Genomic DNA, 27,722 nt, shown 5'->3' with positions numbered 1-27,722 from the left:
TGAGGCCAGAGATCATTTTAAAATAGACTTCTCATCAAAGCAATTGCAGCATATTTAGCCCTTGTGCATGATCTGCTTGCTAAAGTAACAGCTCCGCTACCAGCATGGAATAATCCCTTTGTTGCCAGAATAGATTTGGCCTCTCAACACACATTCAGTAGCTGACGTCCTTCTGGCTTACAGGCTGTGATTGGTGGAAAATAACACTCTCTGGGGAACAGTGTTTTCCAACATCTTGGTACTAGGTGCTTGATTATCAAAAGTGTTGGTCATACTTACATGACATTGATGATTTTCAATAGAGGTGTTTTCTTTCTACATTGCTATGTAGTATTTTATAAGAAAAGGTATTCACTTAGTAATATATTAGTTCTGTTAAACTAATTCGGAAAATACTATGTTCTCATTACCAGAGTTGGCTGGACATCTCAAAAGTGACCATTTCACGTTCCAGAAATAGAGATCATGTCATCTAGTACATTATCTTACCCATCCTTGGTACAGCTTTTCTCCCAGTAGAGTCCTAGGGCACGTTAGCCTATTCATACTTCTCCCTCTTCCAAATCTGGGCAATTGGGAGCTTTTACAGTGGGTTTTTTTCAGGCTTCTTTCAGTTCTGTAAATAAAAACTACTTACCTAGGAAAGGAAAGTGGGCAATGTGAAAAGCGTGGCCAGTGGAAAATTTTGTCCCTGTTGCTGCTTAATACCAGTTCCACTTTCTTGGTGTTTTAAAAGCATAAAGTTTAGCTTAAGTAGAAACTTAGAGAAGAAAAGGGCAGAAAGACAGCACCAAACAACATAATGAAATTCAAGGCTCTGTTTGCCTAAAGTGATTTCAGTGTAGAAGCTTCCACAGCTTATGAGCTGCGCATACTAAACAGTCTTTTGTAAGCATGTGCTTTGCCCTTTGAAAGGAACCCTCAACAGTGTTGGGTGAATGGGAGCTGTTTATAGCAGCTTGACCCTCGTGCTTCAGTCTCTGTGGGTGTCGTTAAACAGGATGAAAGGCCTGTGACGATCCAAGACACTTGGAGGCTGATCCACAGAGGACTGGGACACACCACGAGAATCTCCCAGAGTGTCATTACAGTGGAAGACTTTGAGACCATTGATGCAGGATATTACATTTGCACTGCTCAGAATCTTCAAGGACAGACCACAGTAGCTACCACTGTTGAGTTTTCCTGAGTTGGAAAAGCAAATGTCATGAACTTATGGAAAGCCCGTTTGTATACACTATCAGCTTTGGGGTTCTTTTGATTAGTGCTTTGCCAGAGGCTGATGTCCAGCACCAAACCCCAGCGTCCTGTGAGCCCGACCCAGACATCCAAACTAAGAGGAAGTCATCCAGTCTATTCACAGACGTGTTAACGTTTCTAACAGAAAGCATGCATTTTGATTGCTTACCTAGATATGTGTTCCTAGTTTTTATATATGTGTAAACAATTCTATATAATCACTTCTATTAAATGAGCACAGAAAGGCTCGGTGGTGGGGACACCTGGGTCAACACCGAGTGTTCTCTGTCATAAACCACCACAATACAGGAGAATTTTAAAATGTACTAGTTTGATTACTTATCCGTAAACGGCAACTCCAGATTCAAATGCTTAGAAATGTCATTTGTGTCTCAGTAGCAACTTTAAAGCAAATGTGAGATAACTGATCAAAGTACTGAGGAAAATCGTGTGCTTTTTTCTTTTTCTTAAACTGCTGCACTCAAGGGTGCTACTTCTAGATTGGTCTATTCAATAACTAGAACCTGTTTTTAGAGGTTTAGCTTTCAACATAAAATAGATGCATATATTAAGAACATTCAACTTTGTTTAGACATTTTTTTATCATAGTCAAAAATATTTACCAGGTTTCTCCAATTTTCTTATACAGCAAAAATTATTAAAACCAGCCAAGTTTCTCTCTCAAATACAGCTTTGAATTGAGAAAAGAAAAGCTTAGCTCTACCTGTAGCTCCATGAGCCAAGTTTCGGGCCATGACCTATTCTGTGGTTGCAGTGGAAATTCCTGGAAAATAAACTAAGAGGAGACGTGATCGTTCCTGTGCTGTTAAAAAGGCTGTGCGCTTGGTGACACTGGGAAGAGTGAGGTATGTCAGAGGATGCAATTCTTGAGTATTCCAGCATTATTTATTTGATCAAAGTAAAATACACTTTCCATCACTACAAACTGAGCACAACTACAGTTGTCTACACATCCGTATTTCTGACGTGCCAACATGTTGCATCCTACGTAAAACATTTGGTTTAAACGAAATCTCAAAAATTCTCTATTATGTTTCCTATCTTCTCCCCTGTTCTCTCCCATCCTCCAAAGACTTTTTTTTTTTATTAACTGCTGTAAGATTTATTTCCCAGTCACATACTACGGAGGACAGCAGGGAACAACACAAGATTTACCATGCGTAAGGGATGAATGGCAAACCCAACTTTGGCTAATGTCATTGAGAACAACTTGGAAGCGTGAGCACAGATATCCCAGGAGGTGACAGTGAATCTAACATTTCCATTTATCAGAAGCAAATATGGAAGGTATTACATACATGATAACTATTGGAAGTTAGACTTAAGACACATAATCACTAATTTAAAAGAACATGCATCATGAATATCAACTTGCTATGTAGTATACATGTAAATGACTCAAAAATCCACCTCTAGTATCCTGAATCTTCTTACTACAGTGGTTATTTGTACAGCCACTGAATGTAGATTAGTAAATACTGACATCACAGTGTTGACACATGCAGGGAGGGGGATATAAAGCCACAATTTTTCCTTCCACCTTTTCCAAAGTCTCAAAATCAGGGGAGTTAATAAGTTTTGGAAAGAAACTGAAATGCAACTTGGAAGAGAGTTGGACAAGCCACATCTTCCGCTCGTCAGCTGGCCATTTTGCTACCTTCCCAAAGATAGGGACTCCTCAGAGGGTCCCTGAGAAATGAGCATGTTCAGACTGTTTCTTCTATCAAATGCTGCGACATCAGTTTAATCAAGGTGCTTCTAGTCGGTAAGCACCGAATCCTACCTTTCTAATTCTACTAGCCAATGATTTCCTCTTTCTTGTTCTTTATTCTAACATTTCCCAACATTTGTAGTATCAAGTCCAGGCTTCAGTTTATTTGGAAAGTGGTTTGAGCACCTGGAAGATGAGCTAGCTCTGGAAAAGCATATTCCTTTATCCTTGGCCCACAGAAAAGGAGGTAGGAGGTAGGTGGTTTGCTTTCGTGGCTCTGGATGGTGGAGAAAGGTAAAAGGAAAATGAGAATAATGGGAGAGAAGAAGACAGGTTAAATCTGCAAGGACAGTTCAGATCAAGGTAAAAATAAGGCAGAAAAACCCATTGGTACTGCCCTTTTTCTTTATACAGTTTTTTTATAGAAAAATTCGGGTTCTACATTTACACATAGCCTGAGAAAATGGATTACAGGACAGTGTTAGGCTCCCGTGGTTAAGTACAAAATCTACAGAAAAATCTAGCTAGTTTCAACTGACATGGCTGAACACCGAAACTGCCAAGAAGTTACCCCCAAAAGATACAGAGAATGTACAGTGACAAGTCGAAGTTTTTCCTGTTATACCCTCTCCCTACCACGTGACAGGGCGGAGCAGAGTTGGTGGTAGATGATCATAATGCAAGCAACTATTGCTTTTTTTTCTATGGCTTTGGCTGAAATGTATATACTGACTACTATTTGATTAGTACATATCCAGATATATTCAGATTTTGACATTTAATACACAGCAAAGAAGGCTGCATCAGACACACGACACTCTGACATCCATTTCATTCACACACATTCCCCACCCCAAAGTCAGACTAAAAACTCACAAAGGTGTCTGTGGTGAAGAACATTACAAAGGTTAGAAATCTTCATCTGAATAGGCCCCTGAGAGTTTTTCCCCCTATGCTTAGGTGAAAAAGGCAATGAACAAGATTCTCTCGTTCTTTAAGTGCTTTGTGCAACAACGTCCGTGTGTCGGTGCTGAAATCTGTGTGTGGAGGAATCTTTTGGACTGAGACAAAAGTCTTCCTCCAGAGTTCCAGTCTCAGAAGCTGCCGATTCCGGCAGCTGTGATGGCTCCAGTTACCCTACGGTGATCACACGTGCGCTGATAGAGCTCTGTGCCCACGTTCCTCGCTGGGGTCAGTCCTGCAGACCTGTATCAAAATGCTTTCAGAGAGTCTGTTGACTTTGAGGAAGCGTCATCTGGGTGAAATGCTGGGGCTGGGGAAAGAGCCAGAATTCCGTGGTGACTGGAAAGGGATGGCCGAAGAGGTGGGAGATCTCTTGGGGCTGCACAGGTCCCCATTGTGCAGCTTCCACAGAAGCTCCTCATTTTCCATGGAGAGTCGCTTATTGACTTTTGACTCTTTCTCCAATGACTCTTGCAGAACCGCCTGCTCTGTGGAAAGTTGCCTTGAAGAAAAAAGCCAGAAACCATGTACATCTCTGTAAAATAATTACTTGAAAAAAGTGTCTCAGCATTTGAAATCTGAAAGTCCAAATTCATTCCTTTGGGACAAAACAGAATCCTGCACAAGGTGACAGGTATTTGGCTGGCCAGGAAACCCAAATACAGACCTGGCACAGTGGCTCGTGCCCATAATCCTGGAACTCTGGGAAGCTGAGGTGGGTGGACAACATGAGGCCAGGATATTGAGACCAACTTGGGCAGCATGGTGAAATTCCATCTTTATTAAAACCACAAAAATTAGCCAGGCATGGTGACATGCGCCTGTAGTCCCAGCTATGCAGGAAGCTGAGGTGGAAGGATTGCTTGAGCCCGGGAGGCAGAGGTTGCAGTAAGCTAAGATCACCACAGCACTCTGGCGTGGGCAACAGAGACCTCATATTAAAAAAAAAATTGTACTTTTCGGCCGGGCGCCGTGGCTCACGCCTGTGATCCCAGCCCTTTGGGAGGCCGAGGCGGGTGGATCATGAGGTCAAGAGATCGAGACCATCCTGGTCAACATGTTGAAACCCCGTCTCTACTAAAGATACAAAAAAGTAGCTGGGCATGGTGGTGCGTGCCTGTGATCCTGGCTACTCAGGAGGCTGAGGCAGGAGAATTGCCTGAACCCAGGAGGTGGAGGTTGTGGTGAGCCAGGATCACACCATTGCACTCCAGCCTGGGTAACGAGCGAAACTCCATCTCAAAAAAAAAATGTACTTTTTGGGCAATTTCATAGGAGGCTGAGTGGCACTTTTGCAAATATTCAATACGTTTTATGACTGTGTTACGGTGGGGGCTATTTCTATGTCTGAAAGCATTCTCAGAGGCAGCCAGAGGCCCGGGAGAAGGCTTGTGGGCCTGGGTCTCAATGTTCGGTCCAGGCCACTTTGGTAAACGCGTCAAATACTACAATCACGTTTTCCAGACAGAAATCAGTGCCCCTTTAATAACATCTGCTTCCCTCCTCTTCCCAGGAGGTACATGGGTAGAGCCTGGACAGAAAGTAACACTGGACGTGCTAGGGAGCGGGGAGCTCAGGGGAAACAGGACTGCTTCATTCTCACCTTGAAATGGCCATGTGCTTGTCCATCCGAGCTTTCAATTCTTCATTCTCCTGCTGGAATCGCTTCAATTTGTCAACCAGTGCTGTGTTGTTGTCCACCTTGGCATAAAGAAAAATTCCAACTTGTACACAGTATTACAAAAAATCCCCTCATTTCTTAAGGCACCTCATAACACAAACACTCTTTGGAGATTTAATTGAGGACAATGTAATGGCATCCTGAAATATTACACACTGACACAAAGAATCTAAAAAGAATGTAAAACAGCAAAACGGAGCAGCCGGGTATTTTAAAAAAATGTATGCCAGGCCGCTTAAATATTCATACGGGTAGTGGATTTGTTCCAGGTCACGTTGTTCTGGAATTCTGCAAGAACTGGTGCCTCTTTTTGTTTCAATGTGAAATAAACTCTGCAGTCACACTGCCCACACTTAGCAAAGCTTACATAGTTTCTTATGGGGGGCGGGGAGGAGACTCCCACATCTGATGAAAACTCATGGGCCAACAATTCATAGTACTTGACATTTACTATGGACTTGAACTCGGATTCATGGTAATTCTTCAGCATTTGCCTCTGAGTGGCCACACAGAGCTGCAATTTTACAGAGCTCTTAGAGCATGGCATGAAAGTAACACTCCAGGAGGCCTCGCTCTCCTTAGGTCAGCTCTCCTGTCCTCCTGCCCAGGCTGAACTTTCAAGGCAAACAAATAAAGGATCAGATGCCTGAGGACATTTAATCACTTCACCTGATGAAAGCCGATTCCATCCCCCACTCACTTTCTAAAGGTAAGGTTGTATTAAGTGGCGATATTACAGCTGCATCAGGATTAAGTCTATGTCCCTGTCCTTGTAGCATGACTACCCTGCTTTGAGTATGGTGCTTAGTTTGGAGCCCGATTGTTCTTAAGACATCCTATTACCCAGAAGCACCTCAGGACAACAAGCCATTTCAGGTGAAATAACTTTCCAGAAAATTAGTCTGGAATGTAAGAAAAAGGGATCTTCGAAATGTTCGGTAATTATGAAGGAATCCAAGATAAAACTGTGGAAAAACCTGGAATTCATGACTGTGGTGTTGTCCTTTAAATGTGATCTCATCCTAGGGAAACTAGTCCTGACAATGTCACAGGGCTGATACGGGCAGGGCCAGTTTCATGGCAAAGCTGTCTTAGAAAACTTCCCGTGAAGGTGGAGGTTGCAGCACACAGATTGCACCATTGCACTCCAGCCTGGGCAACAGAGCAACACTCCGTCTCAAAAATAAGGAAAACCTCCTGTGCTTCTTAGTCTCTTAATTTCATCAAAGGCCACTGTGTTTCCCCGTCATTGTATCAACCCATTCTTACACACACACACACACACACAAATGCAAGGCTGACAGGAATTATCAGGATACCTCCTGGGCGTGACAAGAAGCAAACACTAGGTCAACAAAAATTAAATGTGTTGCTAAGTTTACAGGAAAGTCTGTTTCACTGCACATGAGTCTTTGAAAGTTTTGATGCATGAATGGTCTATAGAGCAACTATTAACAGCATCATCCGAGCCATCCCCTAACTACCAGAGGAGACGGTATCAGACCCGTTGTAGCAGGATGACCTTTGGCAGGAGCTGGTATGTATACTCAGTTGGGCTCATTAACAACCATGAGTTCCTTTCCTTCCTTTACAAACACTTCCTGATAATTCAAAGTGCTTGTATAGCCAACAGAGGGGCTGAGCTGTTACCTCTCTCAACAGAAGTAACAGTCTCTAGAAGAAAACCAAACGCAAACCAACAGACACCAAACAGCAGAGAGGCCCCCGTGCCCGCTACTGTCCAGGGCTGGTTTGGGTTTGAATGAAGCACTTGTAGAAGAAGAGGCCAGTGGTGTACAGCGGCTGCATGGTCAATAGCAAGGCACTGCGAGGTCTGGGATCACTTAACGCTGCCTTCCCAAGCCCTGCCAACTTGGTTGAGTCCTGGCTGGCAGCAGCTGTGTTTCAGGGTTGGGCCAAGACTGACACCAGACACTGAGCATGCCACTCACACACACGGTTCTGGCCAGACTCATCACACACTAACATCATTCTCTGTCCTAGAGGCTGCAAACTCAATGTTATTCATCTTTTTGGTAATGCTTTCTACTTGTCCAAGTGGATTAATCTTACACATTTGTTTTTCTGGAGACAGAATCTTGCTCTGTCACCCAGGCTGGAATTTAAATACAGTGGTGCCATCTCAGCTCATGGCAACCTCTGCCTCAGCCTTTTCAGTAGCTGGGATTACAGGTGTGTGCCACCATACCCAGCTAATTTTAGAGACAGGGTTTTGCCATGTTGGCCAGGCTGGTCTCGAACTCCTGACCTCAAGTGATCCACCCACCCTGGCCTCCCTAAAGTGCTGCGATGACAGGAATGAGCCACTGCACCCAGCCCACAATTCTTTTATGACATGCTAGTTCACAAGAAGCAACATGAAGAATTCTATAGATCATATTGCTTCACTGCGATTAATTTCTATTAAATATATCCAACTGTTTTAGATCTAAGAAACCTGTCTAGGGTGGGTGGTATATTGAAGTACTGATTTTAAATAGATATTTAAACATTTTTCTTATGCAGGCAAAGGTTCAAAATACCACTGAAACATAAGCCTGATTTGTTTGTTGTAGGTTTTCCAAGAACTGGATGTTGTTTTACATGTTCCTTTAAAAAGAAAATTCTAGGAGGCAGCAATGAATATATATTGAACAAACTTGGCAAAGAAAATGTAAACGTTATCTTTTGTACAAATTCCAAATATTTTTAAGAGCAGTTAACCCAACTCCATAGTTCTAAACTTCTGGGTTCAGTTTCACAGATATGACCCCATTTGTAAGATCCTCCCTCATTGATTCTGAAGGAAACATACCAGTTTCTCCATTTTCATTAACTTGATGTCCTGTTGATGCAGTTTCTCATTCTTGATCTCTAACACAGCTTTCAGGCTTTCTAACTCTTGTTCCAGATACATGATCTGAGGGTTTTTCTGGAAAGGACACAGCAAGATATTGCTCTTATTCCACGTACTCACATAGTTGAAATTCTTAATGAAGAATCTTTGATTAGACATTAGACAAACAAGTAGCAAGCAACAGATGTCCATCGTCTGACAGCAATTTCAAAGAGGTGAAAAAGAAGTTAAGAGCACCTTAATATCAAAGACTGGTCCTAATACTGCAAACATTTCACTCATTTATCAGTAACAATATGCAAAAACATGGGTTGCATGAAACATGTTATTGTAATCAAGACAAAAACCAATCCTTACATACAAAACAATTTTGGCTGGAGATCAGGCAATCTGCAAGTCCTTTATTGGCATCTACCAGGAGAAAAGGGCACGAGAGTTCTGTCTAACCAAGTAAACTGATCGGGAAAGGAAAGGCAGTGCATTATACGGCTCTCTGGAAAACAACAAATAACAGTAACATCCTGAGTCTTTGGATTTTTGTTAGGATGAGGGTGTGCTGCCTGGGCCACACTTCTGGGGCAGACATAATACCGTCATTTTATACTGTGAAACCCCAGTACCTACATGGAGGGAGTACACAGCCTAAAATTCTCTCCAGAAAATACAAAGGTTAGCCAGGCATGGTGGCTAATGCCTGTAGTTCCAGCTACTCAGGAGGATGAGGCGGGAGGATCAACTGAGCCGGGTGGTGGAGGCTGCCATTAATTGCGAATGTGGCACTGCATTCCAGCCTGATGACAGAACAAGACCCTGTCTCAGAAACAAAACTCTCCAAAATAAACGCTACATAAGGGGAGGCGTCTTCTGAGAGCACACCAGCAGCAAGGATTCCCCACCACCGCCCACCGCCTCCTTGCCTTACTCGTGGAAATTCAACTAAACCATCCAAAATTTATGCTGCGAAAGAACAGCATAAGATCCACTGGTCAGATAGATGTGTTTAATGAAGGGATGTCTTAGGTACGAGTCAGTGGTGTGGAACATCAAGCTTATCTTTTGGTGCAGTGCTTTCTGCTCTGAACCAATCGTGAGGGAGAATCCAGAAAGGGGCCTTTCAGGATTATGTAATGCAAACCCCTTACAAAGAGGAAACATGTCCCACAGGTTAAGCGACCTACTCAGGAAAGATCAGGAAAGCTTCCCCAGCCGGAAAGGGTCAGAGCAGGGACTGATACTCAGATCTTCAACTCTAGGCTCTTTAGGTAGTTCCCTGAGGCTGGGAGAGCTGTGTGTGTGTACCTTGGCGGGTGGGGAGGAATGAAGAGAGGTTGGTTAATGCATCCAAACATACAGTTAGAAAGAACAGGTTCTACTGTTCAGTAACACTGTAGGCTGACCATAGTTAACAATAAATAATGTGTATTTCAAAATAGCTACAAGAGAAGATCTGACATGTTCCCAACACAAAGAAATGATAAAGGTGACAGATGCCCTAAATACCCTGACTGGAGCGTCACACAGTCTATGCATGTCTCAACACTCACATGTACCCCAGAAAGAAGTACAAAACTAGGTCTCAATTAAAAAATCATACATTTATACAATGTTATCCTTAGACAAAGGTTTTTCTTAACCTTGAGAATAGCGAATCTTACCTCATTTTTGTTAGAGGGAAACAGCATGATTTCCCGTCGGTTTGAAAATTACAGCATTTACTAGCTTTGGACCCTCCCTACTCTTTCTGACTTCTCTGCCAGCCCATCCCTTTCTCCTGGACTGCGCTCAGATGCACTCTCTTTTTTCCACAACCTCAGCGTGCCTACGTGACAGAGGCACTTGGATGTTTCTGTGCTCCTCCATCTGATTCTGCCCTTAGCTTTCCAAAAGCGGCTGCAGTACAAGATTCCCCTTCGTGTACCACAAACTCTTTCCAATCTGTTTCCTGAGCCATCAGTAAGGTTTACACCCTGCATGTAAGTCTGGATTTCGTTTGAAATCACTGACTTTTCCTAAGAATCTTCTAGAATAAAGAGCTTTGAGGTTTCTTTGAATATGAGCTCATCTAATGTTAACAAATAGCTCTAGGGTCTCACTGAGAAATCCACACATGCCCTGGCAGAGCTGGCCAGAGATTTTTAAGCAGAGAAAAGCTTTGCTTCTACAGTCCTAGAGCATAAACATATGGAACGAAAACGGTGGTACTAAAGGCAGAAGCAGCAAGGAAAAAAATTTTTCAAAAAGACAAATGTCTTTTTGAAAAAGGAAGGCAGGAGAGACAGACAAATGTAGCATGAGAAATTTGAGCTTCCAAGGCATTTGTACTTTTCAGAAGTGGCATTTATCCATATGATGAAATATTTTTCATCCATAAGAAGAAATGAAATACTGACACATGCTACAACAGGGGTGAACCTAGGAAACTTTACACTAAGTAAAAGACACACGCCAGTCTTAAATGCCCACATGTTGGACAAGCCCTTTTGTATTAATTCCTCAGAATAAGTAAATCCATAGAGATAGAAAGACTGGGGATGGCCTGGTACAGGGGGACTTGGGGGAGATGGGATGTGACTGCGAACAGGTCCAGGGTTCCTTTTTGGGGTGATAAAAATGTTCTAGAATGAGGTATTGGTGACCAATGGACAACTTTATGAATATACTAAAAGCTACTGAATTTTATATTTTAAAACAGTGAACTTTGTAGTTTGTAAATCATATCTCAATACAGTGATTTTTTAAAAAATAAAATCCTCACTTAAAACCCTAATCCTAACTGGTAGTTTTCTTGTTTTGCTGTAGGAAATTAGCTTAGACCATCAGAAACACCCTGGACTTCATCTGTATGTCAGTTGTTAGGATGATTAAAAAGAAAAAGATATTAAAGACAGAAGCTGGCGGGGTGTGCTGGCTCATGCCTGTAATCCCAGCACTTTGGGAGGCCGAGGCGGGTGGATCGCGAGGTCAAGAGATTGGACCATCCTGGCCAACATGGTGAAACCCTGTCCACTAAAAATACAAAAATTAGCTGGGCATGGTGGTGCGTGCCTGTAGTCCCAACTACTCTGGAGGCTGAGGAAGTAGAATTCCTTGAACCCGGGAGGCAGATGTTGCAGTGAGCTGATATCAGTGGCAGAGCAAGACTCTGTCTCAAAACACAAACAAACAACCCAAAGAACCTGTTTTATACACCTTAGAAAGCACACTGCCAGACAGGAAGAGGATTCCAAACCTGTGTTATTTCTCTAGCTGCTGAGCACTTAAAACTCCAAACAGCAACTGAGAAGAAAAATTCTTGATAAAGGAGCACACACAACTTACCACATTTGCTTTCTCTCTTGCTATTCTTTTTTGTTCTTCTGATTTCAGTTTTTCATTTAAAGCATCATTTTCACTCTTCAGATCACTGATTTGCTTCTAAAACACAAAGAAATGTGGAACGTAAGTTACTAAGACTCCAGAAACTCAGCATATGTACACAAATATTAAAACCAAACTAAGAAATGAAAAAAATTTGGGGGCGGGGAGGGCTGGGGTACTGAATTTCACCCACCTCTAGCCATTCCTGCTTCTCAGAAAGTAAATCTTCAAGTGATTTCTTTTCTATTTCATGGCCTTTCTTCATTTCTGGGAAAATAAAAGGATATTTTGGAGGCAAAAACATTCTATGAGATCAATGTATTCTACAACAGTGAAAGTGTATAGATGTAGAGGTTCATTATGAAGCCATATGATGTGACTTTACATCTATGGGATGCTTTTATGTAAACCGGCCATCTGTGCTCAAAGTAGCCTTGAGAGGTGGGTAGGGGAGACATTCCCATTTTATGACTGAGAGCACTGGGGCCCACAGAGGCCACGTGACCTTGGGAAAACACTGAGCGCCCATTTCAGGGCAGGTTCTCATAAACACCACTCCAGACTCCTGGTCTGGAAACCCTGTACTCTTTTCAATTTGCTCTTCATGACCTAAGCGGGCAAGAAGGAAGAAAAACTATGTTTACTAAAAGACTGCCCAGAGCCAGTCACTTTTACACATTGTCATCTCTGGATGCCTTCAGGCAACTCTACTTTTCTGGTGAGAAAGTCTTTGCTAAAGGTCACACAGCCGGTTCTTAGCACACATCCAGGCTGCTTGTAAGACGCGGCTGGTTTAGTAGAAAGACTGAGCGACACTGCCGATTCTGTTCTGAAAGCAATGGCTTATACACTTCCACTCACGACAGATGAAAAACCAAAAAGACTCTTTCTGTTCAGTAAGTGCCACTGACATTTCACAGCACCACTGCTGTGCAAGAGCGCTTGTGGGGGCGTTTCAATCCCTTATGTGGATTATAAGATAGAAACTTTAACTCCCAACTTCCAGGAACCTAAGTTGGCCACCACCGCCCCCCAAAATGACCTTTACAATCTTCCAAAGCCCATTCTATTTAATAAAAGACTGGCATTTATAACTATTACTTGCATCCTTAGTGGGAAAGGCATCTGTTAACAACGAACAATGCAGAAAGGAACCAAACACTCCAGCCTGAACGCCACAGGACATTCGCTGAAGGGGAGAGTTATGAATCATTTCCATCTTAAAACATATCACACAGTCCCATCAGATTTTATTATGTTTAAAGAGAAAAAAAGCATCCTTGCCTGAAAGGGAGGCTTCATAGGCCTTCTTTAGCAATTCAACTTTCTCCGAGTGGCTAGCTTCAATTTCCAACTTAGAGGTTTCATGGGCAGCATTTAAGTTGTCAAACTGTAAGAAACAAACAAAATCTTGGTTTAACAGTAAAACCAAATGTCCTAAGTTGAATAAGCAAAGCAACTACATTAGGAGACTTCACAGCTTCATAGGTAATTATGCTTGGGCTCTCGTTTAAAGGCTCCCTGACACATACAAAAAATGTATACAAAGGCCGGGGCAGTTGTTCATACTTGTAACCCAGCACTTTGGGAGGCAGAGGCGGAGGATCACTTGAGTCCAGCAGTTCAAGACCAGCCTGGACAACGTAGCAAGACTCTGTGTACACACACACACACACACACACACACAGCAGTTGTTCATACTTGTAACCCAGCACTTTGGGAGGCAGAGGTGGAGGATCACTTGAGCCCAGCAGTTGAAAACCAGCCTGGACAACATAGCAAGACTCTGTGTGTACACACACACACACACACACACACACACACAGAGCAGTTGTTCATACTTGTAACCCAGCACTTTGGGAGGCAGAGGTTGAGGATCGATTGAGCCCAGCAGTTCGAGACCAGCCTGGGCAATGTAGCAAGACTCTGTGTGTACACACACACACACAGCATACAGAGCAATGCAACTGGGATTTACCACGCAGCTCTCCTCTGTCTCTTTCCCTACCCTCAGGAACACAGACATAGAGGCTCTCCAGGGGAGATGGATGGAAATGGCTGCATCAGTCACAAGGAATGACAAGGAATGAGGATGTGTTTCACGGTGACAGGGCCACATGCTCTGTTCCTGTCATTTGACCACTCAGTTCCTAGCACATGCCTGGCCTGGAGTAGGTGCTCTATAGATATTTACTAAATGAAAAACTGAGTTACAAAGGGAACTACGAGATTAAAAAGGTTTATGATATTCTATTTAGTGAAAAAAAATGGGGTATTTAAACAAATGCCATTTTAAAAAAATAAAGAAATGCAAAACAATAGTTTGGCAACACAACACCAGGATGTTTACAAGGGATTATTTCTGTGTAGAAAGAAAGGGTTGTTTTTTGATTTTATCTTTTCCTTCTTTTTTTCTTCCCTTCTGTCACTTAAAATATATACATTGCTTTGGTCATAAAAAACTATCCAATTAAAAAGATACTGTTTCTGAGACGGGCAGATCACCTGAGGTCAGAAGTTCAAGACCAGCCTGGCCAGCATGGTGAAACCCCATCTCTACTAAAAACACAAAAATTAGCAGGGCATGGTGGTGGGTACCTATAGTCTCGGGAGGCTGAGGCAGGAGAACTGCTTGAACCCAGGAGGGGGAGGCTGCAGTGAGCTGAGATCAAGCCACTGTACACCAGCTTCCAGTTTGGGCAACAAAGTGGGACTCTGTCCCTTTAAAAAAAAAAAAAAGATACTTTTTAACCTATTAGACTGAAAAACAAAGAGAAGCAGGACTCTGTCTCTTAAAAAAAAAAAAAGAAGATACTTTTTTTTTTTGAGATGGAGTTTTGCTCTTATTACCCAGGTTGGAGTGCAATGGCACAATCTGGGCTCACCACAACCTCCGCCTCCTGGGTTCAGGCAATTCTCCTGCCTCAGCCTCCTGAGTAGCTGTTGCCCATTACAGGCATACGCCACCATGCCCAGCTAACTTTTTGTATTTTTAGTAGAGACGGGGTTTTACCATGTTGACCAGGATGGTCTCGATCTCTTGACCTCGTGATCCACCCGCCTTGGCCTCCCAGCCACCCGGCCTAAATAAAGATACTTTTTAACCTATTAGACTGAAAAACAAAGAGAAGGCTCATCAAAGGATGTGAATAGCAGTCAGGATTCAGTAAGCAGCAGCAGAGCCTCAGACAAGCTCTTGCTGCGAAAGCACAGACCTGCTCTTGCAATTGCATTTTGTACTTCTCTGCTTCTTCAATGTAGGTGTCCCGAAGCTTTTCATACTCCCTGGTGTAAAATTCTTTAAGCCGATTCTCTCGTTCTGTTTTCTCAGCCTGGTGCTGCTGGACAAATTCTTCGTACGATATTTGTAACTCATTCCTGGCTTTTTCTAATTTCTCACAGGTGGTTGAAGCAGTGACTGAAAAGAGGTAAGAAAGAAAAGGGAAGAGGTCATTTCAGCTGTGAAATGTCCCATATTCAGAGCAGTCAGGCAGAGCTGTGATGGCACCTGAAGCATAAACCAATGTCGTCTCGGGTCTCTAGTGACTGCATGTTCAAACATAACAGTATAGAAGTGAACTGTGAAAAGGAACATGAGCACAGGGCACCACTGTGGCTCACGCCTGTAATCCCAGCACTATGGGAGTCCGAGGTATGATGATCACCTGAGGTCAGGAGTTCAAGACCAGCCTGGTCAACATGGTGAAACCCTGTCTCTCTTAAAAATACAAAAATTAGCCAGGTGTGGTGGCAGCTGCCTGTAATCCCAGCTACTCAGGAGGCTGAAGGAGGAGAACTGCTTGAACCCTGGAGGCGGAGTTTGCAGTAAGCTGAGATTATGCCACTGCACTCCAGCCTGGGTGACAGAGCAAGACTCCATTAGGAGAGAAAAAAGGGAAAAAAAAAAAAAAAAAAGGAACACGAGGGAAAAAAAACAGTAAGAGAAGTACTTCAGAAGAGCCAGTTTTCCAAGTGAAGATCCCCCCTCTCATGTGGTGACCAGCCAGTGCAGTGGTCAAGAAAGGCCAAGATATTTCTAAGGACAAGGGACTCCTCCTTCTCCCAGCCAGCCAGTGTGGGAGAAGCTCAGACAGGAGCAGAAAAGACCACGGATAAGAAACAAGTGGACTTTAAGCTTGTGCTTAATTTGAGCTGATTCCAATTTGTTATTTCAAAACTAATAAAAATGAAATACTAGCCTCTGTTAAACACAGATCACCAGAACACAAATATTTTAGGAAAAATACTGAAGATCTTAAAAGCACTCATATAGGCCAGGCATGGTGATTTATGCCTATAATTCTAGTATTTTGAGAAGCTGAGGCAGGAGGATCGTTTGAGCCCAGGAGTTCATGACCAGCCCAGGTCACCCCATCTCTTAACATTAAAAAATTCAAGGGTTCAAAACCAGCCTGGTCGACATGGTGAAGCCGCATCTCTACTAAAAATAGAAAAATAAAAATGTGTTTTAAAAACTTTATCCAGGCTTGATGGTGTGGGCCTGCAGTCCCTGCTACTCAGGAAGCTGAGGTGGGAGGATCACTTGAGCCCAGGAGATTGAGGCTGCAGTGAGCCATGATCACACACCCGTCCAGCCTGGGCAACAGAGCGAGACCCTAGCTTCAAAAAAGGGAAAAAAAAGCACCAATATAAAATTAAAGGTTAATATATTATAAAAAGGCAAAGTAGTCTGATAAACATAATTGAAAATCAGAGCATCCTACCTCTTCCTACCACTACCAAAATAGAATTAATAACAATGTAATACATGGCAGAACACAGAGATATATGTTCACACATTACAATAAATCCTAGAAAATCCTGAATTCCTTAGGAAGCCTGACTTTGGACATTCCCAGTCTTCCGTCACTGCTGTGTAAATACAGGCATATAGGGAGCTACGGTAATTTTCAGGGGGTACACATGTTGTTCACACCCCCAGAGTGCCTGTGGATTAATACAACAGGGTTACTGGCAAATCTATTAAATTAACCCTTACTTCTCTTTTGTAAAGCAGTAACATTTCAGGAGTTATGGAAGGAGAAAGATTATTTTAGGGCAGAAAAAAATAAATTATTTTAGCTCAATAATTTATTTGACCTAAGAAATGTGAAACTGGCAGGTTCTCAGGACAAATTTCCCACAATGGTGTCGACTTGTTACCTCAGGAACATGCCATGTGGTGGCAGAAATACCCAAGTCACTTGCCCCAAATCAGTGTTCCTTCAGATGAAAAACAGGCCATATTGAAATAATGGCAGGAATAGTACCTGCTAAAGAGAACCCTTAAAAATTAAAGAAATCCACAAATACTTATTGAAGGGCAAAGAATTAACATTAAAAAAAAACGCAAAACACTTTTTTCATCCAAAATGCAGTTGAAATGAGCCAGTGATGCCGGATGCAGTGGCTCATGCCTGTAATCCCAGCATTTGAGAAGCCGAGGCAGGTGGATCACCCGAGGTCAAGAGTTTGAGACCAGCCTGGCCAACGTGACAAAGCCCTGTCTCTACTAAAAATACAAAAATTAGCTGGGCATTGTGATGGGCATCCGTAATCCCAGCTACTCAGGAAGCTGAGGCAGGAGAATGCTTCAACCCAAGGGGCGGAGGTTGCTGTGAGCCGAGGTAATGCTATCCAGCCTGGGCGACAGAGCAAGACTCTGTCTCAAATAGTAATGATAATAATAATATCCCACTGCACGTACAAATGACGTCTGTGTATCCATTCACCGTCCGTGGACACTTGGGTTGCTTCCAGCTTTGGCTACTGTGAATAATGATGCTATGGACACCGGGGGACAAATACATGCCTGAGTCCCTGCTTTCAGTTCTTTGGTGTATATACCCAGAAAGAACAGCTGAACCACAAGGTAATTCTATTAATTCCATTCTTGCTTTCAATTCTTTGGTGTATATACCCAGAGAGAATTGCTGAATCATACAGTAGTTCTATTACGAATTATTTGAAGGACCATGGTGCTCTTTTCCATCATGATTGAACCACTGTACATTCCCATCAGCAGGACTACACAGAAGAGTTCTAATTTCTCCACTTCCTCGCCAGAACCTATTTTATTTTTTCAAATATATAAAACAGTCATCCTAATGAGTACATCACTGTGGTTATGATTTGGTCAGATTTTCAAACTCAGCCAAATGATAGAAATAAAATTCTGGCATCAAGGGTGAAAATCCTAACCCAGCAAGAGCAATAGTGGGAGACAGGGCAGCGTGCCTTGGTGATGAAGAAACTCACAAAGCAGAAAAGATGGGACCCCAAAAAGATAGACGGAGGCCAGATTATAGGGGCCATAGCACAGAACTCAGTCCGTTGGGACTGAATGTTACGAGTTTTTTTTTTTTTTTTCCTTTAAAAGAATTTAGTAAGAAATAGTAATTATCTTCACTACTGGAGAATACGCTCTTCACATTCACTTTCCCTTCTATTACACTAGTAACCACAGAAGAAAAAATGACTCCGGAAATCCAATGTTAGTCAAACGAGTAAGCACGGCATTAGCTTCTGCCAAGTAACCTTCTGACTCTGAAGGTTCCTCATGTGAATCTCATACTAGAACTTTCTGTGAAAGCCGACAACAGGAAAATACTTTGCAAGCCATCGATGAAGGCATCGAACGGCTTTCTAGTCAGAGAAATCCTAATTTCATGCAGCCTTTTCACTTGCTTAACATTTCAGGTATTTGCAAAGTTAAAAAATAAAAAGCAAGGGCATGATCTGAACCTCTCTGGAAGCTCATATCCAGGACAGAAACATCTCAGTCAACTCAGGGTCTCAGCAATAAACAAGAGCCTGCCTTCAAGCCCTGGGCTAGAAGAGCTTCGAAGCAGATGTTAACAGCAGGCTACCCTGGCTGATTTTAACACATCTGTTTATAATACAAATACTGTTGGTTTGAATATATAATTACAGCACATCAGCCTTTAAAACCAAATAGGATACACACAAGTCCATTCCCATTAGCCATCAGGCAGGGCTGTTTCCTCTGTTTACAAAAAAAACCCAAAACAAAACAAACGTGTCTCAGATACCATGAAGTTTTGTTGGCCACCATGAGTGAGGTGAAGGGAGGACAGATGGGAAGAAATGGGAAAGAGAAAGGGAGAAAATGGGTCAGATGGGATAACGGGCGGTTCACTGCTGTTACTGCAATAGTCCAACGCAGCAGGCCCAGCCCCAGACAGTGACATCAGCCTGCAGCTGTGCACAGACCTTTGCTCTGTTTACTGGTTGGGTGTGCTGTTCGGGGAACAGCTGGGCTGCAATGATCACTCACACAAATGGCTTCAATTTGGATGAACTGGCCTGGGCTCCTAAGGAAACATTTATTTGGTATAAAGACTCGAGATATTTTTTAAAGGATGCACGTGTAAACGTTGTATTAAAGGTTCTCAGAGCTCTCCTCGGCAGCTGTGACATAACGTGTGTGTGGCGGTGGGTGTGCGTAGCCCTGATTTTAGGCTGCAGACTTTCCCTTGCACTGACTACAGCTGAGGAGAGATTGATGGCGCCCCGAGTGTGCTCTCGCTCCTGTCCTCAGCCTAGTCTCTCCTTGCTTTTTCTCCAGAATTCCACTCACTTTCAATCAATCAGACACCCAACAAACCAAACACAAAATCGTTCCGAATTTGGAAGAAGCAAGCATGGAATTTTCTCCCAGTGATACATGTGACTATTTGAAAGAACATATGACACAAACACAAAATCTACACGACGTCAAAGTAGTCCTTGTGTCCCTGCTGTTTTAATCATCCCATTAGTCGGTTTTTAAAAGCGTGTATATGATTAACAGCCTACTGCCTACTGCCTGTTGGAGATCTGTGGCACAACTCTGGTGTACACATTTGTCAACTATGAAAGCTATCTCCAGCAATCCAGCTTACGAGGGGAAATACAGTTCTCAGGATTTAGGGAGAAAGAAAAAACAGGAAGAAAGGAGAAGGGGAGAAGGGAGGGAAGGGGAGGAAGGAGGAAGAAAGGAAGGCAGACTCATGTAAAAAATCATCCATAAAGCAGACGGCCATATTGAGATTAGAAGTGAATATTTTCACTCTGCAGTGAGCCACCCGAGAAGAATTCTAGGCCAGTGACAGAAAAGCGTGAGGCCCTCCCTGACTGTTTAAATCATGAGTATCTGTGCAAGGAAAAAAAATAATTGTAACAATTCAAATGCTCTAAGTTTTGCTTTTCAAATAATGATGGGGCTGATATGTGGAAAAGGCCCAGTGCCACAGTCAAACATAATCTCTGAAAACAGAGCTGGAGTCCTCCCAGGTCCTCCAGCAGCTTTCCCTGCAGGGCAGGAGTGGAGCCATTACTTCATTAGCCCTCATGGGTTCTTCTCAGAGGCACAGGGCACACTTTTATTATTTCCATCTCACAGAGACTCATTTCCCTTTGTTGACTGATAAATGTACTGTTTACAGAGAAAAGCATTACGCACCCATGGACCAACATTGTTAATTTTCTTTTGAAATGATACAGTGCTTTCCTAGTTTTCATACATGAGTAGCATGCTTCATTATGAGACAATCAAAAATATTTTAGTGCTCAACAACATAAATAAATGTCCTAATAGATTAGAGCCAGAATTACTTGGGTTCAAATCTCAGCAACACCACTTAGCTGCTATAGCACTTGAGTAAAATACTTAAACCTTCTAAGCATACATTTCTTTTTTTTTTTTTAAGATGGCGTGTCCCTCTATCACCCAGGTTGGAGTGTAATGGCACGATCTTCACTCACTGTTAACTTCTGCCTCCTGGGTTCAAGTGATTCTCCTGCCTCAGCCCCCCGAGAAGCTGGGATTACAGGTGCCCACCTCTGTGCCTGGCTAAAGTTTTAGTAGAGATAGGGTTTCACTATGTTGGCCAGGCTGGTCTCGAACTCCTGACCTCAAATGATCCGCCTGCCTCGGCCTCTCAAAGTGCTGAGATGTGTGAACCACCATGCCTGGCCTAACCCTACATGTCTTCATTTTTAAAATGAAGATAGTATTAGTGCCTTCTCTGTAGGATGAAATAACACAGGTGAAGCACTCAGCCCAGTACCTGACTAGAGTAACTGTGCAGATAAAAGGTAACTGTTATGGCTTGCAAGAGTCCACTGATTCCAATGTGTTTGAAGATTCCTGGAAGACAGGCTTGGGGTTCCACAACAGAATATAAAAGTTAAGCACTGCTGGCCTAGTATTCAAATTTGGTACATATGCACACATATACAAAAGTATTACAGTGTAGTATACACTCACTTCAAGTCTTTATCTTCCACTACTATTGTTCTTGACATTATATGCAATAGAATTTTCCTGATTTGGAGATTTTATGTAAATGAGGCCCAAAATATAAAAAAGGAAAGTGCCAGGCAAATTTTCATAATGCTATATAAGCAAGTATGACAGAAAGAAGAGGAAAACAGGAAAACGAGACAATTCTATTCCCAAACTGCAAACATGCACCTTTCCCAGATGCTCTGGCCAGCCTGCTGTTGGGGGTGACTCTCCCCCACCCCGAATTCCCCTTCTCTGCACCATCTAGGAGGGAAACGGGCAGCCTGCCTCCAGCTCTGCCTGCCTTGAGCCCCCACTCACTGTCTCCTGGTGACCTGGGAAACCGGCCACCTGTCCTCAGTTCTGGGCTCCTTCACTTCTTTCTTCAACAGCACACACTCAATACGCTTCTCACGCTAAACAAAACTTTATCTCACTTCTCCTGTGCCCCACCCCCCAGAACGAGGAGGGGACACTACCTTCTAATGTAGGAGTGTGATGATGTCACCACATTCTACGAGAGGAAATCCGATCACAACACACGTCCATGGCAAGTGACTATGCTGGTCACTCCCTTAAGCCAGGATTGAATCTGATTTGAAACTGAAGGTAGTAATATAACTGAACAAGTAACCAAGAAGTCGTTTTAAACATTAAATTGATGCTTTGTGGACAGGCAGTGGCCTAAAGAAGGAGAAAAAGGTGGGACCTAAACTATCCCACAAAGAGGCATGTCCAGATTCCTGGGCCTCTGTGTCCCAATACAGAAGGTAGGAATAAATACCACCTGTTCTGCCAACCTTATAGACTGGTGAGAGTCAAGTGAAATAAGTTACTATTATGCTTCGTAGAAAAAGTCTTCCCACCCTGTGGAATAATCCTCTACTCATGGAGCTCCAGGGTTTGCCTCCCTAAAGATTCTTTGTCAAACGACCAAGAAATTTTGCAGACAAGTGGTAGAGAAGGTTCTTTTTCTAAATTTCAAAATTAGCTCCAAATGGCTGATACTCTTGGGCACGAAATTAATGAATCAATAAGAACTAATTTCAAAGTCTTCCACAAATCATAACTTACTAGGAACTTACTTTTTACAAAAGGCCTGCACTATCAAATCAATCCTCCCATAAATGCCACCACTTCACCTTTAAAACTCAGTTTGTACTTTCCAAGTTGCTATCACATCTGTTTCAGGTGATATAACAATGCTCTGAGTGAATAAAATAGGTGTTATCATACATCTCACCTTACTGAAGGGGAATGGAAATGGCAGAGCTAAAGCCAGAACTCCAGCCACTTTTTTGTTGTTGTTGTCATGTGTTGAGTAGAGATGAAGTGTTGCCATGTTGGCCAGGTTGGTCTCGAACTCCTGACCTTAAGCGAACTGCCCACCTCAGCCTCCCGAGGTGCTGGGATTACAGGTGTGACCCACGGTTCCCGGCCCTAGAACTCTAGCCTCTTTGAGAGCCTGAGCACAGAACACTAAATGGGATCTGACTGGCTATTTTTCCCAAGCTGAGATGGAGAGAGAAAATTCATATGCACCATGGACACCTCAAGGTAGTAGAGATAATTCTCTAGTGGAAGCACTGCTGAAAAGACTGCAAGACAAGGCAGGTAAAAAAAAATGACCTTTTCCCCCCTACACTGGTTAGTCTGACTCACAGGTGGGAAGAGAATTCCACTCAGCCAGTCTTCCATCTCGATCTTGGTGCCTGGGTACCAACTGGGCCTTCCCTAAACTTCTGTTGTCTCCCTGCCAGTGTTCCTCCTCCCACCCTTGAAGAGAAGCCTGAAAAGGCTTTGCTGTTTTTCAGCTCATTCACTGGCCAACATGCTGCAGAACAGATGCTCTCTCTCTTCTTTTTAATAATCACAACAGCAAACACTCCATGTACAAACGAAAACATTTCAGAATAAAAGTGGGCTGGAGGCAAGAGTTCGGCAGCAAAACTGACAACATATTCTAAGAGTCAGGCCTGAGAAAAGTGAGGCAGACTTTAAAGCAATCCTGTTTCAGTCAAGAGTTTCAATATAATAAAAGGGCGATTTTGAGTCAGGTACTGTTCTGCCTCTCCTCCTCCCTCATGAATCATTTTTTAGGGCACAAGGGGTAAAGGCTGCTGAAAGTCCTTGGCATGTGTAAAATCTGAAAGCTCATTTATAAGAATGGACTCAATTCAGTTGGAGTTACTTCAGATTATCCTTACTTTGCATATTTGATTTTTACATAGTTTGTTTTTTACATAAAAGAAACCACATCCTAGACAGCTAGAGCAGTGTCAAAGGGCAGTCCCAGGGGCACGTGCATCAGAACCACCTGGATGACCATTAAAAGTGCAGATCCCTGTACGCCGTCCCCAGCCAACCTTGTCAGAAGCAACGGGCATAAGAACCGAGGATCTGCATTTTAACCAGGTCTATTTTATTACACAATAAAGTTTGAGAACCACTATTCTACAGCAAAGGGTACTAAATTAGGAACTGAGAGACTGGCATTAGGACAAGGAGCAGGATAAGGAGAAACAGTGGGCCTCAAACACAGGTACCATTGGTAAAACTGCATTTCTGCAGCTGAAAGAATAGGGCCTTTTACTTATAAATACAGCCAGCCAAAGTCCAAATTGAGAGCAGATGTGGACAGAAAGAGAATGAGCTAAGTTTGAGGTGGCTGTCAACTCTGTCTTCAAACAAGCCAGGGAGATAAATAGCTCTGTTTGGCCTACAGTTGGTTTTCAGTGTATTAATAGATTTTTCATTAAAGCCTACTTCAAGAAAAATCACTTCTGGAATTCTATAACTCAAAAATGTCTTAACTGTAAAGAGTTTTAAAAGAATTTTAAATACACAGCCTTGTTAAACCAAAATTGTAGATAAAAATGGAACAGTACACGAATCAACACATTCCATATGGTGTGAGGTAGTCTGAAGTTCACAGCCCCTGGGTAAGTGTTGATTAAACAATGTGTATACTGCTCTTTTGGCAATACACTGTTTTTGCAAGTTACTTTCCTCAGTTAAGATACATTTTAACAATCTTTCTTAAACTTTTGAAGAAAGTATTCCAAAAGTAGTTATCAAGGCAAACTATTGTTTACTTCCAATAATTTTCGAATCTTTTGCATCATTTCATCAAACTTTCCCTGTGGTGACTACCGGAAGACTGGTGGTCTAGCTAATGGGTTCTTATGCAGGCTCTTTGCTTTCTAGCTGTTTGGCCCTTGGGAAGTTACTTAACTTCTGAGCCTCAATTGATTTTTTAAAAATAAAATGCAAAAGGAGTAGATGGAGAGCTGAACATTGTTTGTCAGGGATGCGTAGGCACCAAATACACAATACTGCTATACCTAGCTCATCAATTTCACGCACAAAAATCCACTAGTGTTTTTGCACTATTATGGGAATACTCAACACTTGTGGTGAATGAAAATTAAAATCTTCTTTCACAAAATAAAAATAATCAGGACTAATGTATAAAAAGATGTGAGTTAGGTGTTAATTCTGATGGCTAAAAAATAATTTTGAAATATAAAATAACTTTTTCTTCATTAATTGAGATCAAGCTTGTCCAACCCTCAGCCTGCATGTGGCCCAGGACAGCTGTGAATGTGGCCCAACACAAATTTGTAAACTTTCTTCAAACATTATGAGATTTGTGTTTTTTTTCTTTTAGCTCATGAGCTATTGCTAGGGTTAGTGTATTTTATGTGTGGCACTAGACAATTCTTCTTCTTCCAATGTTGCCCAGGGAAGCCTGAAGATTGGATACCTCTGATTTAGATAAAAAGTCTGATTCCAAGGATTAACATTAATAAAAAGCAAAAGGAACCCGAAAGATCATAATCATGGCCCACTATTCCATCAGTTTTTATTCAACACAACTCTAGGAAGAATCTTATCCTAGAGGCAAAATGTCTGCTGTAGATGCAGACTGTTTTAAATCTAACTGTAATCTATTTCAAAGGCTGACACAAAATGATCTGCTGATTAATGGGGATTGTCAGACATAACATAAAATGTATTAAAGACAATTACAGCTCTCCTTTATGACTATGAATTTCTAATGCTACAAGTATTATTATTTTTTTCTTTGCAAGATGTGGGTTTTATTTCTTAATTATTCTGACTCTGCTTTAACTGTTATTTTAGGTTCGGGGTACATGTGCAGGTTTGTTATATAGGTAAACTTGAATCACAGCAGTTTGTTGTACAGATTATTTCATCACTCAGGTACTAAGCCCAGTACCCAATAGTTTTTCTGCTCTTCTCCCTCCTCCCACCTTCCACCCTCCACCCTCAGGGAGATCCCGGTGTCTGTTGTTCCCTGATTTGTGTCCATATGTGTTTGTCATAGAAATTTTATTTAAACAGTTTATAGGAAAACATTTGTGCATAAACACTGAGCGTTAGCATATTGGTAAGGAGAAAACTACCTTTCCCTAGCTCCCATCCTTGGTAATAAAATCATTCATTATTGAAGTCTAAGCACCTGGTAAGTGCCAAGCACAAGGTGAGAGAACTACCAAAATTACAGAGATACTGGCCTTAACCTTGAGGAGTTCCTAATGCTTGAAAGATAGGGGCGAAATTCAACTGAAGATATTTTAGCTAAGACTTAAAAACTGAGTAAATGAGGAAGAGCCTGAGGGGTCAACGATGGGAGGGGAGTGGAAAGAAGAGCGTCCACTCCAGGCAGAGAGGATACTGTGTATAAGATGTGGGGAAGAGGTGCAGAGGAACTCATGGCTGGGCCTGGAAGGGGAGAGGAGGCGTGAATAAAGGGGGAAGAGAGTGTCTAGACGTGAATGTGGACTGGAAGGTTTCAGTCACTCAAATCATAAATCGTGTGCTTAGTATGTTAGGATTTTTTCCCAAGGCCAAAATGAAGTCTTTTGTGTTTGTTAAAAATGTCCAGTAGAGGCCAGGCACAGTGGCTCATTCCTGTAATCACGCACTTTGGGAGGCTGAGGCAGGTGGAGCAACTAAGGTCAGGAGTTCGAGACCAGCCTGGCCAACATGGTGAAACCTTGTCTCTACTAAAAATACAAAAAATTAGCTGGGCATGGGGGCAGGTGCCTATAACCCCAGCTAGTCAGGAGACTGAGGCAGGAGAATCGCTTGAACCCAGGAGGTGGAGGCTGCAGTGAGCCAAGATTGCGCCACTGCATTTCAGCCTGGGCGTCTAAGTAAAAACTGCTTCTAAAAAAAGAATATATCCGGTAGAGACACATGTTGGCTTTACTTTAAGTACAATCCTGGCCGCAAGTGGAGAGGAGAGTGCAGACCTGGAGGCAAGGGGACCTGTTCGGTAGCTGCTACAGTATTTTCCAGGTGAGAAATCGTGGGACTTAGCAGCAGCCAGAATGCTGAGCAGGGATGGATCACTTAGGTGACATTTAGGACGCAGACTGATATGCAAGTGGAAGATGGGAAACAGGAGTATGATTTCAGTTGTTAGCTAGGGTGGTAAGTGAATTATAATGCCACTGCCAAAGCTTAGGGGCAGGGGTAGATGAGGAGACGCTGCTCAGGAAGGAAGGGGCTGGGCCATCAGGAAGGCCTGATACTAGACTGGCTGACCCGACGGCAGCCCATCACCGGGAAGCATCTGCAGCTTGGGAAGGAGACGACTAGAAAGATAAATCTGGGTTGTTGTTGTATAGGTAGGAGCTGAAACCATGCAAATGGATGAGGAAACAGCTGGCAATGAAACCCCTGCTATATACTATGACACTATTTAAGGGGTAAGTGAACTTACGGGACAGCCACTCGATAGACTTTCCCACAGTCCATTAATGTGGATCATAATGAAGACCATGAGGCAGTGTGGAAAAGACCAAAAAGGTCACAGTAGTCATTTGACCAGGTGCAGGGGCTCACATCTGTAATCCCAGCACTTTAGGAGGCCGAGGCAGGCGGATCACTTGAGTTACCCCATCTCTACTAAAACTACAAAAATTAGCCCAGTGTGGTGGTGTGTGCCTGTAATCCCAGCTACTCAGGAGGCTGAGGCAGGAGAATTGCTTGAACCCAGGAGGCAGAGGTTGCAGTGAGCCAAGATCATGCCACTGCACTCCAGCCAAGGTAACAGAGCAAGCCCCTGTCTTAAAAAAAAAAAAAAATAGATCAAAGCAGATATTTAAGATACACAAATCTCAAAAGCATTATGAAGTCAGAGACAAAAAACAGCATACTTTATCTTGCCATTTAAATGAGATGCTAGTTCAGACAAAACCTTTGATGATAAAGGTTAGGTGAGTGTGTGCTTCTGAGGGAACGGGTGATCTATGTGAAATGGCATGAGACAATTTTCTGGGATGACAGAAATAATCTATGCCTGATAAGGATGTAGGTTTTAGGAGTACATGTCTGCCAAAACTGATGGAATAATAAGCATTCCACTGTATGAACATTATACCTTCATTTAAGTAATTATAGTATAAAGTTGTATCTATTCATATAAACTAAGAACAGGGACTGTGCAAATAAATTATGTCAGGCTGGTAGAGCTACGGGCTGTTTTCTTCTCACTTAACACTTTTAATTTTCATACACTGTTCCTAAAAAAGAAAATTTTAAACTTCAAATGTGAAAAAATACTTACCAA

General features: G+C 42.6%; 2 protein-coding genes across 19 annotated transcripts in view; one reads left to right on the top strand and one right to left on the bottom strand.

Moving 5' to 3' along the window:
- PDGFRL (platelet derived growth factor receptor like) overlaps positions 1-4,731 on the top strand; it is a 69,666-nt gene extending 64,935 nt beyond the window's left edge. Inside the window, exon 6 of one of the 4 annotated variants that reach the window (XM_035270191.3) lies at positions 2,015-4,731. In XM_035270191.3, the coding sequence (XP_035126082.1) occupies positions 2,015-2,089 (75 nt within the window). In that variant the 3' untranslated portion in view covers positions 2,090-4,731. Of the gene's footprint in view, positions 1-1,000 lie in introns of all 4 variants that reach the window. The other 3 variants (XM_035270194.3, XM_035270193.3, XM_002756929.7) reach the window with 3 other exon arrangements.
- Positions 2,127-27,722, bottom strand: part of MTUS1 (microtubule associated scaffold protein 1) — a 195,091-nt gene continuing 169,495 nt past the window's right edge. For all 15 annotated transcript variants that reach the window (XM_017963732.4, XM_078347416.1, XM_035270184.3 and 12 more), the window contains 7 exons: positions 15,045-15,247; positions 13,114-13,219; positions 12,023-12,096; positions 11,791-11,886; positions 8,431-8,547; positions 5,538-5,635; positions 2,127-4,436 (listed from right to left, as the gene is read on the bottom strand). In XM_017963732.4, coding sequence (XP_017819221.4) covers positions 4,223-4,436; positions 5,538-5,635; positions 8,431-8,547; positions 11,791-11,886; positions 12,023-12,096; positions 13,114-13,219; positions 15,045-15,247 — 908 coding nt within the window. In that variant the 3' untranslated portion in view covers positions 2,127-4,222. The remainder of the gene's footprint in view (positions 4,437-5,537; positions 5,636-8,430; positions 8,548-11,790; positions 11,887-12,022; positions 12,097-13,113; positions 13,220-15,044; positions 15,248-27,722) is intronic.

The sequence above is a fragment of the Callithrix jacchus genome, chromosome 13 (genome assembly GCF_049354715.1).
Source record: "Callithrix jacchus isolate 240 chromosome 13, calJac240_pri, whole genome shotgun sequence".
Classification (NCBI taxonomy): Eukaryota; Metazoa; Chordata; class Mammalia; order Primates; family Cebidae; genus Callithrix; species Callithrix jacchus.
The sequence above is the reverse complement of the archived record's forward strand: the minus strand, read 5'-3'. Positions and strand labels throughout refer to the sequence as shown.